The sequence below is a fragment of the Ooceraea biroi genome, chromosome 4 (assembly GCF_003672135.1).
Source record: "Ooceraea biroi isolate clonal line C1 chromosome 4, Obir_v5.4, whole genome shotgun sequence".
NCBI classification, from domain to species: domain Eukaryota; kingdom Metazoa; phylum Arthropoda; class Insecta; order Hymenoptera; family Formicidae; genus Ooceraea; species Ooceraea biroi.
Window position 1 is genome coordinate 17,612,571 of NC_039509.1, and position 14,651 is coordinate 17,627,221.

The following is a 14,651-nucleotide window of genomic DNA, read 5'->3' on the forward strand; positions in this document are numbered from 1 at the left end:
CTTAGTATAATAAAAATCACAATAAAAATTTTATGGTTTGCTCATTGTGAAGTTTATACATACATATACTTATTTTTTTAAGAAGATTTTTTAATAAGATATATTCAGATTTATACTTACTGTGATATGTTGTAGGCTTGATGAGTCCTATCTTAATACAATAAAATAAAGTATAATAAAATTCGGCGTTTAACTTTAATCACAGGAAATCGAAACTAACCAAGACATTTGTGGAATATTAGCATTTGCTTTAAATCAAGTTTAATAAGTTGAATTAAATTGTGGCCTAAAAAAAAGTGGCCTAGATAAAAATTTAATTGTATTAGAATCAAGTTTTACACTTACAAGGGGAGGCCACAGGATGTACCTGGACTTTTTGGACGAAACTTGGTGAGTATTTAGAAAACAATATGTAGATAACGGTAAGAGGGGTCTCCACTTTCGGAACTTTTCGGAACCCAAATAAATAAGATTACAATAGTCAGTTTTTATTATATTCAATTTTTCCTTTCCCGAACAAAATTGAGCAAAAATTACTTCTGCAATCTTCTTTTCTAATCAAAATGGAACAACCAAAATTATATGTATATACAGGGTGTCCCGTAAAGGCCGGATGAACTGTTAAGGGTAGATTCCTGAGATGATTTTAAGGCGAAAATCCTAATACTAAAATGTCGAGGCTATAATAGTTTTTGAATTATAAGCATTTATAGTAAGCGAATCAGATCGCCTAAAGTTGGCGCGCTCAGACGTGGCATAACGCAAAGTGCTAAAGGCGAAAAGTAAATGTCGCCCTTCTTGTTTACATCGATACAAAGATTACTTATGCGAAGATAAGATTACTTTTATTAATATTTCTGCAAACGCGCATTGCGCAATGTAACCTTTTACCGTTTTTTTAAATATTGGAAGTGGACATTTTTGTATTTTTATGTGATACATAAAGCGCAAGCTGTCAGATGACATTTCTTTCAGAAATCCGCTGTCAATTTCATATTCTACAGGCAAAACTATAGTTATCAAACAGAATACTTAACAGAGTACTTTACTTGAATGAGTTTCATTTGGATATTAGCAATAATAGCTGCTTAGTTTGTTAAATAATTGTAAACTAAATACATATTATTGCTAATTACATAGTTACTGTTTGATAACTATAGTATTAGGATTTTCGCCTTAAAATCATCTCAGGAATCTACCCTTAACAGTTCATCCGGCCTTTACGGGACACCCTGTATATACATATAATTTTGGTTGTTCCATTTTGATTAGAAAAGAAGATTGCAGAAGTAATTTTTGCTCAATTTTGTTCGGGAAAGGAAAAATTGAATATAATAAAAACTGACTATTGTAATCTTATTTATTTGGGTTCCGAAAAGTTCCAAAAGTGGAGACCCCTCTTACCGTTATCTACATATTGTTTTCTAAATACTCACCAAGTTTCGTCCAAAAAGTCCAGGTACATCCTGTGGCCTCCCCTTGTTAGAGACGGGATGGAATAAATAGAGAGATGAAACAGACATATGTAACGTTGTAGGATCATATAATATATTATTTTATACAACATTATGTTATATATCATTATACTTCATCGTCATCGTCTATCATAATTTATTAATAGTTATAATAATTAACATTATATATATATATATTATAACTATAATATATCGTATTATTATTATGTTATAAATCGGCAATGCATAATGATCGACATTGTCATGGTCTCTTTATATTTCATATTATGTGTACGTACAGAGAAATACGATCGCTGTTAGATCGAGCATAAGAAGCGGAACAATTGTGGAAATACCGTCCATAAATAGATTTTCTATGTGTGACAAGTGTATAACATTATTATTATTAGTATTATTATTATTATTATTATTATTAACAACGTTCATTATAGGCACAATCGTCGTTTTATACCATTCGGCGTCAACGCCTGGAAAATGTTTCGATATTTCAATAATTACGATAATGTAACTTACAATTTTCTTTCGGCGAACAAACAGAGAATAACAACAGAAAGATGTGCGTACTTTGTAGAGCGAACGAGGAAGAGAAATCATTTGTCGTGCGTAACTATCCTAAAGATAAATTGTTTCGCAGATACGTATCATTGTACTTTCGATTATGCAACGTGCGGTATGTATTGTGTGCGGTACTCTTAGAAAATACGTCCGTGTAAAAATTGACAATAGCGTTGTTTAGCGAAATTTAAGCGTTCTAGAAATTATTACTTTACCAGCAGTAGCATAGGTTTCTAATTTGTTGGATCCTTAATCCATTATTAATGGATTCACAGGTAGATCTCGAGAAGAAAGATAAGCGGATAAGCTCGAAAGAAACATTTCTATGCAGAAATACAACATACATAACGTGTTCAGGATATCCCTGAAAGGTAAATGGAAAAATTAATTTTTATAGTGAACAATTCCAAACGTAATAGTGAATTTACGTACAGCGAATAATGTGTGTGTTAAACTATTGTAATTAGATTAAAATCTCGAATACATTTCCAATGTGTTAACGAACGGGAAAAGATGGAATTAATTTTATTTGTATAATTTTAATCTTTTCTTCTGCTCCTCTTTCTTCTTTCCGCTAAAAAACCAAACGGCTAGATCCGCCTGTGGACCCACGCATAAAACGCGCACCATGACTTTCGATCCGCTAACGATGTGTTTCACAGCCTGCACATGTACAAAAAGGTTGAACTCACACTGTTCGGTGTTTTACTGCGTTTCTCATGATCTCGATGCATGTGTGTTCAATCAATGACTGAATATATGTATTTATAGCGTCGCTTTTTGTCTAGCACCATTTGTCCGCTGATTACGAAACTCGGGGTTCGATAAAGGGTGACCAATAGAATTAGAATAGAAGTAAATTCGTTAGAATGTAGAATGCAAAATGCTAAACAAGAAAAAGGAAGATACTTTCATAGTTATTTTCATGTTACCAAACTTTAGCACAAGAAATTAGGATCGCCTTATAAAGCGATTTCTACGTGTGCGTATATCGCCATGTAGTGTGTCATTAAGTGTGTTTAGATCCTATGTTAATTTGCTGCGTGCACTTTTGATTTCATTTTGTACTCCGACAATATTCGCTATATAACAAGATGTATAAATCTAAGCACATGATTTATTTTAGTGATTTATTACATCTTCGATGAATCTTCCGCGTTGTTTGATATTTAGAAAAGACTTTCTTCTTTTAGTTTGTATAAAGTGTAATCAACCGAACTAATCGACGTAATTGTGGATATATTAGTAAGAATTTGTAACCATTTCTTCAAATTCATTTATCTGCCTTTAATCGTATTTTATAATTACATTAATAATTTAGAAAGTACAGATCAAAGTCAAAAAGAATGAGAATATTGTTTATAGTGCACAAATAATGCACTTTAAGTAACAATTAATTCACCACAAATTTAGAGAAATTTAGTTTGATAGTTTTGCCGTTTTTCACACGAAAAAATAAACGAAGATATATAAACCAGAAATTATTATCGTAAATGGAGTTTCTCGTTGGAAAAATTGTGAAATCATTGCATAACACCTGGATTTCCATATAATCGGAATATTTGCGTTCAACTCTGTCTACATATTCGATAAAAATCTTGACTCAAGTGCTTGCTCTTTGTTACTTTATGAATGTGCTAACAGAAATAAGGCAGCCTTGTCACGTCTCCCTCAATGACTAGACGCACTTTTGTATTAAGGCAAACTATACAGGTACACGGTTAGAATATAGAAGAAGGAGTGAGAGAGATATATATACAATTAAACATAGAAATTTAAGCGAGTTCGGCAAAGTTAGACGCAACGATCCGTTGCATTTTTCTCGTTGCTTTTTGCTGTGATTATAACTAATGTTGCTCTCGTGCTTGTTACTAGCATAACAGATTGTTATCGTAATTAGCATTACTTATTTCTAAAATCGTTACTTTTATTAATCACTCTCTGTAGCCGTCGACAAACTGTATACACCTCACACGCGTGCATTCTGCAGACAACGGATAAATTAAAAGAATTGATTGGAACTTTAATGCATTCGTTATTTGCAGAATGTGTTTGTCCGTAGTATCTGCGTCCTTGGCTCTCGTATCGAAGAGGTAGCGTGACCGAATTTGATTAAACGATTCGGATGAAACTAATCATGTTACTTGACGATCAACAATGAAGTGCGAGGTACGATTATTAGAACAGGAGACACCGAGAAGCGATAATCACCGCGGGGAATTCTTCGCGCCAAGTGCACTTACATATTTCCCGAATATCGACTGAGGTCTCGGTTTCCATTACTGAAAACATCGAAAACGCGATAATCGATGGACTAAGTGGAATAGATGAAAATTAATTCTGCAAGATTTAATTCGCTACTTACGGATTAGAAAATTGTAAATTTGCAGAATAAATTTGTAATCAGTCCGTTTTAAAGTCATTTATCTTTTGCCGAGGAAAATAACTCGTAATAACACTGCGTGCATCCTAATCTAATAAACCTCGTTTCGTTAGAATTCGTTAGAAAAAATTATGTTTGCGTAAATGCAAACTTTGCGTCTCGCTTCGCGAGACAATTGTATGGGCAGAATGTCGATGATCGCGTAGCTTGAATCAATCAACGTCTTGTTTCGGTAACTTGGAAGAACTGAAATGTGCAACATGGAACTTTCATAAACGAAGATTGTTGTTGCGATTGCTGTTGTTTCGTAGTACAAAATAAGTAATCGCACATCATACTGAAGGAGTAACGTTTCGCACGCAAGTAAGTCGCTACACGACGACATCATCGCGTACAGAGGAGCATAGAAGGCTTGCGTTCGAGCGGCGGAACCTTGATACACGTTCTAAAAGAGAAAAATATCAGTAAGCAGTTGCTCTTCTTTCTGAACCCTAAAACTCACGGAAGATGGGTAGAGAAAACAAGAATAGTAATTATATGCACATGTACGCTTCTGCATTCAATCATGCTTCATCAATAGCGCTTTCAAGAAGTATCGATCAATCGATTCCAATATATTATGCAAACGATGGACAAGTTTAGAATAGAGCACAGGAGCAAGCAGGATTAATGCATTTTCATCAGCAGATTATTCGGTTGATCATTAACTTCAATCGATTGAGGATTTACTGGGAATAGATAATTCCTCATGCGCGATGCCACTAGCAAACTCACTCGTCTGAAATTCTGTGAATGAAATCCTTACCTATCTTATTCGCTCAGTACTGGCAGTAGGGACCTTACGCGAGAAAGGTCAGAAAAATGATATTAAGAAATATTCCGTCATATCAAATCATAATAGCAGATATAATTGTAATGTGATGCTTCATAATCGTCATTTTGAAACCAATTCCAATGAAACCGCAGCTTTTTCAACGGCATTTTATATTTATTCAAGACGCGTGAATAGAAAAAGAAAAAGTTACTACTTCGTACTTTAAGAAATACCCCAAAACAGATCAATAATAATAAATATGCACATAATAATAATATTATAAAAACTTTCATCGTCATTTTGGAACTAATTCTTACAAAACTGGTTGTTCAATTCAAATCAATTTCAATTCAAAGTCAATTTATACTTATTTAAGTGACTAAAACGATCGATGAAAAAAAAATGGAACAGCAGTTTTCATTAGAGCTGGGAAATATCAATTTTAAATCTAGAATTATTTTATTACGATCTGATACTCACAGTTCGATACTCTGAATAGTAGACGTGGCACACGTCCTATCGACTTTCACGTGACAGTGCTTGTGGCATTTCATCTGACAATCTCTGCACTCATAGCCCTGCTTGCCAAGTCTTCGTGCGAGAGTCCTTTTACATACTTCGCAAACCGTTCCTCTGAAAATGAAGAAAACGAAGTTTCTTTTAATCAAGCGATCATGCTTTACATTTACTTTATCACTATCCCAAAATTCTTTAACCCTTTAACTACGGGTAAAAAGACTATATAAGTCGCTTATTGACGACTGCCGGAGTTAAAGGGTTAAACTTCTTTAAACGTGGTATTTTAAAGGTGGCTTTTTTTAAATGTGGATCAGAAATGTAATATCAATGATATCATATTAAAATATCATAGTAAAATAACTCACCCAGCCATGTGTTTGGCGATAAACGTGTGATCGTTGAATATGTGCAACTTTGTACCCTTTTTTCTCCATTTACTCTTCTGTGCGAGTGAAAGAGGTACGAGGTAGTGTCTGAAATCAAAAAGAACATATATATTATTTTAATGTGTCAATTAAAAATGTTTATTCTAATATATTAAATAAAAGCATAAAAAAGTATAGAAATAGTATAGAAATAATTATGTTTTAATTTAAAGAATATATATAAGAGAGAGAAGGAGAGGAGAGAGTTCTTTTCTTGAAGAAAATTTCATGAGAAATCACTTACTTCTTTATGCCGTTCTCCAAAGTCTCCAGGACGAGCGTGGAGGCTTCGTTGACGTACGTCCTCGTGGATGTTCCACTTATACCCGAGGCTTCGCTCAGACTCGATCGTCTCGATTGCTCTGGTACTGTCAAATGTGCTACAAAACAAAATAAATTTATGTCAGACGTGTTAATTATATGCAGGCAAAGAATGGAGAAGAAAGATGAAGCGCAAAAGCGAATAAATAAAAAGCACTTGACTCTATTATAAAATAAATAGCGCGACAAATAGTTCTCGTTGGATAACATTTGCTGATCTAATCAAGAAGCAAAAACATCGCGCACTCGATAATTCCAGCTTGTTAAACGCGATCAATAAAAGCTTTTATCGTACATATGGAACGCTTGTAACAAGATACAGAGCAAGAGATTAAAATAAAGCGAGTTTTCACATTCTGCGTTCTAGTTTGCGAGGACACTTACCAAAATCGAATACCGTGAGAGTAACACATATGTGAGCAAGACAGAATGTGCATAGATGATTACAATACAATCGAGATATAATAAGAAAATAGTAAACTAATAAATCTACGATTTCTCTGATTGACACAGTGATTTATCTCGATTGTAATTAAATAGATTTTTATAAAATAAATAGAGATTCAGAAAATAAAAATAGATTTTTAAAATAATAGTTTAATAAAACAATAGTCAAGTATAAAATCATTAAAAATTTCCTGTATAATTGCTATATAATTTCCACAATATAAAGCTATATACGCGTCACACTTTTGATATAAAACAGGAAATACTGAAGAAACAATAATAAAGTTTTACCGGATCCAGGATCACGAGCTCGATCAGCAGATATAGATCTCGAATGAGCATCTTCGTGATTGATTTCGCCTTCAGGGCCCACTGATTTACTTCTCGTCTTAGATCGACTTAATCGCTTCTTTATCGTACCGAAGAAATCACGTCGTTTTCTCCGTGCTCTTCCTCTCTCTGCAAAAATATTAGTATACATATTTATTAGCTTCGGTAAATTATATTTTCAAAAACTTGAGGATACTAGAAAACAATATTTGTTCAACAATAAGCGAGAATCGAAATATTTTAATGAAAATGGAAACTTAAATTATATAAACCATAAATTAAAAACTGTAAAGTTATAAGCTTGTGTAATTTCTGTGAATTAAGAGACAATTATGAGAGTCTCACCTTCTGAATTTGAGGAATTAGGGGTGCTTTCTGGTCCCGAGGTGATATCCTTCGTTCCGTGCTGCAAATTTGCATTCAAAGATTATGTAAAATATAAAATCGATTTCTTATTGTCATTGTGAATTTCGTTTATCGGAGTAAGAACAGTATTGTGAATACTACTTACTTCCGGGGATATCTCGTGCCAGTTTCCATTCTGTGCCAGAGTGACCTATTACATTAGTAAATACACAGCACTCAACCATCGTTAATTTTCTCATAAAACAAAAAAATTGATACTAAGACGTGTTATCTTTAAATGCGGAAACAACACTTTAAGTGACAAATGTTGAATTCGTTTGCTAATCCTTGCGTTAGCATGCCAGATGGCCGCCTCAAGTTACATCACAGATTGAGAGAATTGCTTGAAAGTATATTTATTTTATTATGTCACAGAAGAGTAATTATTTTAACCACACGAAATACAAATGGTTAATAATGGCCTCTTACCTTCACGACCTGTCGCTCTGGTTGCTGCAAGAAAAACCAAACAAACATCATGCCGCAGCAGAAACCACAACGGTAACAAATTATATTTGTCAGGGGCAAACAATTCTTGAAGACACAGAAAGAGAGCATATTTTCCTTTCATTCGTACATATTTCTAAATATTTCAGAAAAATCATACAACATTAATATAAAATTTGTCATAAAATAATCATAAATTTAGTTGTTCTATTATTTATACTTTATTTATCGAATAATACGGATATCCGTTCTGATTTCCGGCTCAAAGCCGCGTTTTCTATGATTTTGGTTTCACAAACATTTCACTCTACTTCATCAGAGAGTCAGAAACAATCTAATACCGAGTTACTTCTCGGTAGATGCTTCAACTCGGAAACCAGAACTAATAATTAATAGTGATTAGTGGTGAAAGTCTGAAATTTTTTATTAAACAGTGTTAATACTTTTGCATGTGATTATGCTGCGGAATTTTTCTTGACAGTCTTTGCTCGCTTTCCATAATCCATTTCTGATCTTTCTCTTTTATAACAGTTATTTATAACTTCATTTCACGCGAGCGTTACGTCCATGCAGCAAAAGATGCTGTTATTTTAACCAGCTTACCCTTTGCTGACTGTGCACAATCAAGGTCCCCTTGTTACCATTCGTTTGCCCACTTTTGTAAGGTGAATCCACGACATTGCCATTTGTCAAATAGTCTGTAGAAATATTTGCATAATAAGATTCGAAGAACGTCATTATTTATTTAATGAAATTTAAGACTCTATCTCTGACTACTGCCCTATAAAAGCGTCGGTAATTTTAAATACCAGAATGTCCATGTCTATCTACCGGTATACTCGATTTGCATAGAATCTCCCAAATTCCTATATTTTGTTCAATTAAAATCTTTTTATGAATTTTACTTTGACTTTTTTAAACAAAAATGTATTAATAATCATAATTTTCGCGAAATCGTATAGTTGATTAACAATTTAGGAAATTACAAAGATCAATGAAATAATTTGCCTTGAATTTCGGAAATTCTGTACATCTAATCAATTCTGGTAAATAAAATATTTAGGGTGGTTGCACTTTGTTGCATTCAGATAGCTATTCTATTCGTGATGCTGTGAACGAGGAATAAGAGTCTAAATTGTCGTCATGCTAACTACGTCGGGTAATTTACTTTGGTGTGCGACAAAGGGGTGTACAATTTTAATGAAACGCATTTCGCACGAAGGAATTGAAAAAGATTCTATGAGCTATAAGAAATACAAAATCTATTCTTCAAACAAGAACGGAGGTCAAGAAGTCACTGTACTAATGAAAAGCCAATCGGGTGTTCACACACATCAACGTCTGATAAGTAAATGGTAATTACCCCCTTCCGACTGTGCGGTAGAGTCGTACAAGATAAGTGTACTGTTACCATTGTTGTAGTTCAGACTATTGCTGCTGATGATGTTGGTCTGGCTGTAGGAACGAGTCGGCGAGACTGGCTTTATCGTCTCCTTGACCTTGTAGGGCTTGGTCCCGATTTGTGGTACCTCCGCACCCTCAATAAATAGGAACTGTAAAACATAGAAATGGAACAAAAATGGATTAATTATTAAACGTGTAATTTCTTCAAAAATATTTAAGAACTCTGAAGTAATATATGAAAATGTAAAAAATGTCAAATGTCAATTTAAAAAAGTGGGTTTTTAAAAACACTGTTTAAAACATCTTTCGAGAGATATTTTGCTGCAATAATATTTAACCGAGAAATATATGTATATTATATATCTATAGAAATTATTATAAATGTTTGAGATAAACTAGAACAGAATAGGAAGGATTACCTCAACCGTAAGAGTGCCCGTAATATCATCCTCCTCGTAGGGCCGCGCCTGAAGAGGTATGATCTGCCGCTGGCTCGGATTCGCGAGGAGCTCCTCAACGCCCACGATTCCTAATCCTAAGAATCTTTGGCTTTTGTTCACATGATCGAACACCTCCAACAATACTTCCGTCGTGTTGTGGCTTATGTCGCTGCAAATGTACATACGTCGGAACTTAGCTCCTACTATTATTACGTTAAACGGAATGACAAGTAATGAAATCAAAAAATAAAATAAGTATATAATAAAATTATGTAATTATTTAATCATACATATGTGAATTAAACTCACAATAAGAACGCTTCGTCCCACATTGGATTTTTAGTGTCCTTCTTTATAGAAGTCTGATTCTTCTGCGGTGGTTCATCCAACTCCACCACGCAGTACGGCTCCACGGACCCTTGCTGACCGCCAAGGTCCGTGGCTCGCACAACCTTCACGAGCAGCCGCCTCTCGCCAGGCATATATTGCATCGAGGCCGGCGAAGGCGCGGCATGCCCTTGAAGACGTTGATGCGGGGACTGATGTAGCAAGGAATTTGAGACGTTCTGCAAATTAAATGCATGATAATGCTGAAACAATTTAATTAATACTATAGAGAAAAAAACATTTAAAACAGAAGTTTACAGAATTTACATTGAAAATTTCGGCATTCCGTAGTTAATCGCTTACCACATTGTCGTAGTGTGTGGGATACGAGAAGCCTGGCTGAGGAGGTGGCTCTCTCCATAATCGAGGACAGGTGGGGTATTGAGAAAGATTGAGGTGGACGTTGGTGCCTCGTAAAGCGCCTACCACGATTTCCGTTACCACTTCTTGCAACTGGCTTTCGTCCAGATCTTTCTTTATTGTACCCACTGCTGCCAGGGAAATCTTCACCTAATAAGAAGGGAGGAAATGATAAATAATGTTACTTCATCGAAAATACACTCTGTGACTTTTGTTTCTGCCTCTTAACGACTCTTCACCTATTTATCATGAAAAAAATGCTTCGAGAATTCACATATTAAAGAGTTTCCTTCTTATTCTTCTGTGTCTATTAGCACAAGACAATACAGACTTTAAACGTAATTTTTATTGTAATTTTATCCTGTATCATTATGCGGAGTAACAAAGTCACACAATAATGCAGATTGCAAATTTCCGCATATTGCATCACAGGAAATCCGTCGATAGTAAAACTGCTCGTACCTCCGGCCAACCGTCGCATTTTAGATCGACTAGTAGCTTCTCGGTGATGCAGACGACGTTGAGACGTGCGCGAAACCGATTGACGTTGACCCGATAATGATTGACATCTACTTTATCGCCTCGTTGCCGAAATGCCTTCAATTGCAGAGCTGGTGTAGCCTCGCAGTCACACGTGATAGTCTATATAAATAAATAATATAAATAGATAATATAAATAGGTAGAATAAATAAATAATTTAAAGAATATAAGAAAAAATATTAATTTTTTTAGATAGTTTGCTATTTTTGCTAAATTCTTTCTAATTAAATTCTTAAAGACTACGGCAAAAGTAGAAACGGGTTGTCTACGTACCACGTCGTCCTTCGAATCGCACTCGCAGAAGATATTCGACAAGGTTGGAGGATGTGTCTCTGGAAGAACACGGACAAATTCGACACCGACTCCGTGCTGAAACACGCATACGAAATACGTTATTGTAATAAAGAAGATTGCGATACATCCTCTCACCATCAATTTTGAAATGCGCAACGATCGTGAAAACAATCACAATTTCTCAATCTCTGAAAAATCTGAAAAACATTCTGAAAAAGAAGTATTACTGTTCCCGGCAGTTCCCTTGCTGCAAAAGCATCGTTATTTCTATCAAAGGTTTTTCTCCGTGCATAGTAATTTACTCATTACTTCGTTGCTATCTGCTCGGCACGTAATCTCACGGTGCACGCGATATTACTTGTTTACATATTCATACCCAGAATTAAATTATGATTTCAAAGCAGTCTGTATATATATAATAATAAACTGAATATATATTAGATTAACTAAAAAATTTTAATTATACACGCACAAATATTAATTTTATTAATAATTTTATTAATATATAATATAAATGTATCCATAATTTATCTATAATTTTTGAGCATAATTTTTAATTAATAGTTAAGTAAAAGTAAAGAAATTTTAATTAATAATTAATTATTAAGAAATATATGAGCATATATATATATATATGCTCATATATTTCTTAATAATTAATTATTAATTAAAATTTCTTTACTTTTACTTAACTATTATATATGGTATATATGGTATATATTCATATTATACCATATAATAAAATTCGTAGTATATTTAAAATAATATTAAATGCTTATAATATGCTATCAGTTACATCGAACTGGAAGCTAATCGACGCTCTGACGAAATTTAAGTTATTCCAGCGAAATGACGCCATCAGCTACGCGTGGCAAGGACACCGCCGAACCGTAACGTTTTTTGTGTACTGGTATACATTGATCTTTGATGTAACGTACCTTGACCCATGTTAAATAGTCATTTGGTATCCTGTCTTCACAAGGAAAACTATAAACGCGATCAATTCTAACACGAAATAATTACGAGCGTTTTTTTACCGCAATTAGCGATTATCAAGACACGTTAATGATACAGACTTCTTTTGTTACATGTCGTTCGCGACAAAGATAAAACAGATATCAGATTATAACTGTAATTATTTACAAAAGAAGGGCAGGATAAAATCTGAAAAACTTAGTTTTGCATTTACTGAATTATGTAATAAGCAATTTTTTATTTTTCAGAAAAAATCGAGCTGCTTTATTATCCAAGCTTCTCCAAATGCAATAGTGCGCAACGTTTTTATTTTATTAATTACTTTTTATTAAACAAATCATATGTAAAAGTATTGATAAATGCGGTAACTTTGGTCGAGTAAAATAATTTAGAGAACACATCCAACTTTTGTAAGTCAACAATGTTATAGTTTCTCAGATGAATCATCGAATAGCAGTAAAATTTGGGAAAATGCCTGTGTGTGTGTATATATATATAAAATTCCGAGCACACAGAGTGTCTGACAAAGTGTCTTTCAAGTCTCTTACGTTATCAGGTAGGAGAATCCAATGCGACCCAATGTCGTAAAAAGGGCACGCATTAAAAATTGAACTGAAAGTTTGTAACGTTAAACAAACTCTCTACTTTGTCATAACTCCACGATATACGCATTTAACAAAGCATCACTCGACCATTAGACTCATCGCATGCAGACACAACACAATTCCCTTCTCTGTTCATTGCTTTGTCAGAATAACCCACGCTAGAAGAGCAGCTCATATCTTGCCTTATCGAGTGAGATGAGTTGTGCAAAATTTCGTGTCGATTTCAGCATATCGTGCCTTATAAAGGCACGCTCCATCATAATTATATATATACAAACATTCATTCAATTCAATTAAGTTATATTAATATTTAAATTATTAGTTTTATAATTTTAAAAATTTCCAGCTGTTTGCATAAGTGATGTAATTTTTTAATTAAAATATATGATCAACGTCGTCATTTCATTCTTCGCTGTCTTACCTCATCAGTGGAGCCGGCGGTGAAGTCGTTGAGGGAGGCTACCCAGACGGCCAAGAGTTCATTAAGAATCACGAGATCGTAATGCAGCCACACGATCAGTTCGTTGACCCAGCGCACGGCCTCAGCGTCGGCGCCGGTTGCTGTTGGCAGATGCAGCGCTCTGGAGCTTCGGGACGGGCTGACGAGCGCACCGGAGGTCTTCCTGGTCAGGCGTTTCCTAACTGGCGGCGTAGGCGGCACGTAGCCTCCTGGCGATGGTGCTCTCGCACCTGCCACCGCACCGGCACCACCACCACCACCACCACCGGCACTGATACTACCGCCACTAGTAGCATTAGTGGTACCACCACCACCTGCACCACCGGTTGCAGCCTTCGTGAGCGACGACGAGGACGTCGAAGACGGTGACACCGACTTGGATTTGTCAAACAGTCTCCCAAATCCGGTGGTACCAGCAGCGGTACTCGTGATCACAACACTCTCGCCGTGGTGGACATGGCCGTCCTTGCCGAGCTGGGACGACGATGAGGCGGCGAGCTCGTTCAGCACGAAGCGATTGTACACGTATTTGCCCACGCACAGCACCACCAAACCGAACAGCATCCAGCCGAATATCAGCATCGACAGCGTATCCATGGTTGTCTCACCAGCCGAGTCGAAACTGCATATCAGATCGTCCACCCGCTCGGCCAAGTCGGCCATATTGCCCCATCGTTCTGCCAACCAAGTCCAATTGGATTCCAAAAACATTCTTTTCTATTTTCACCCGCGAGCGGCCGCGGCCCCACTACCGCTCTATACTTGGCTATTAATACGCCACGCATATACCCTGGTCTCCCCCGGCCACGCTACACCGCACTGGTGGTCGTCCTCGTCGTCGTCTGCTTGCGCGTCTACCCACTTCCGGAAATCCGCGATCTTGTGTCCGAGTGTTGATTGCAGATCGGATTGATCAGATTCGGACATCAGCTTCAAGGCCAGCAACTTGCCTTGCGAGCTTCTCCCATTGTCTGGCTGACTCAGTCTCTTATAAGCGTAAACCAATATCGCCGTCTTTCAAGTCAGTTGTTTTAGCAATCTGGGTAAGACCTGGGTTTCAATAG

General features: G+C 35.7%; 1 protein-coding gene across 6 annotated transcripts; it reads right to left on the minus strand.

Moving 5' to 3' along the window:
* Positions 1-1,713: 1,713 nt before the first annotated feature.
* On the minus strand, positions 1,714-14,433 carry LOC105285796. Of its 6 annotated transcripts, XM_026969185.1 has the most exons (17): positions 13,549-14,433; positions 11,527-11,622; positions 11,175-11,354; positions 10,656-10,862; positions 10,275-10,531; positions 9,945-10,134; positions 9,485-9,674; positions 8,725-8,819; positions 8,104-8,127; positions 7,781-7,825; positions 7,615-7,675; positions 7,231-7,398; positions 6,416-6,551; positions 6,112-6,219; positions 5,708-5,860; positions 5,219-5,251; positions 1,714-4,858 (listed from the first exon to the last, which is right to left on the minus strand). In XM_026969185.1, the coding sequence occupies exons 1-16, from the start codon at positions 14,296-14,298 to the stop codon at positions 5,224-5,226; spliced, it is 2,688 nt and encodes an 895-aa protein (XP_026824986.1). In that variant the 5' UTR covers positions 14,299-14,433; the 3' UTR covers positions 1,714-4,858; positions 5,219-5,223. The 6 variants fall into 6 exon arrangements, with proteins under 6 accessions (XP_026824986.1, XP_026824988.1, XP_026824985.1 ...); XM_026969187.1 differs by lacking the exon at positions 5,219-5,251 and having other exon boundaries at positions 9,533-9,674; XM_026969184.1 differs by lacking the exon at positions 5,219-5,251 and having other exon boundaries at positions 7,781-7,810.
* Positions 14,434-14,651: the final 218 nt, after the last annotated feature.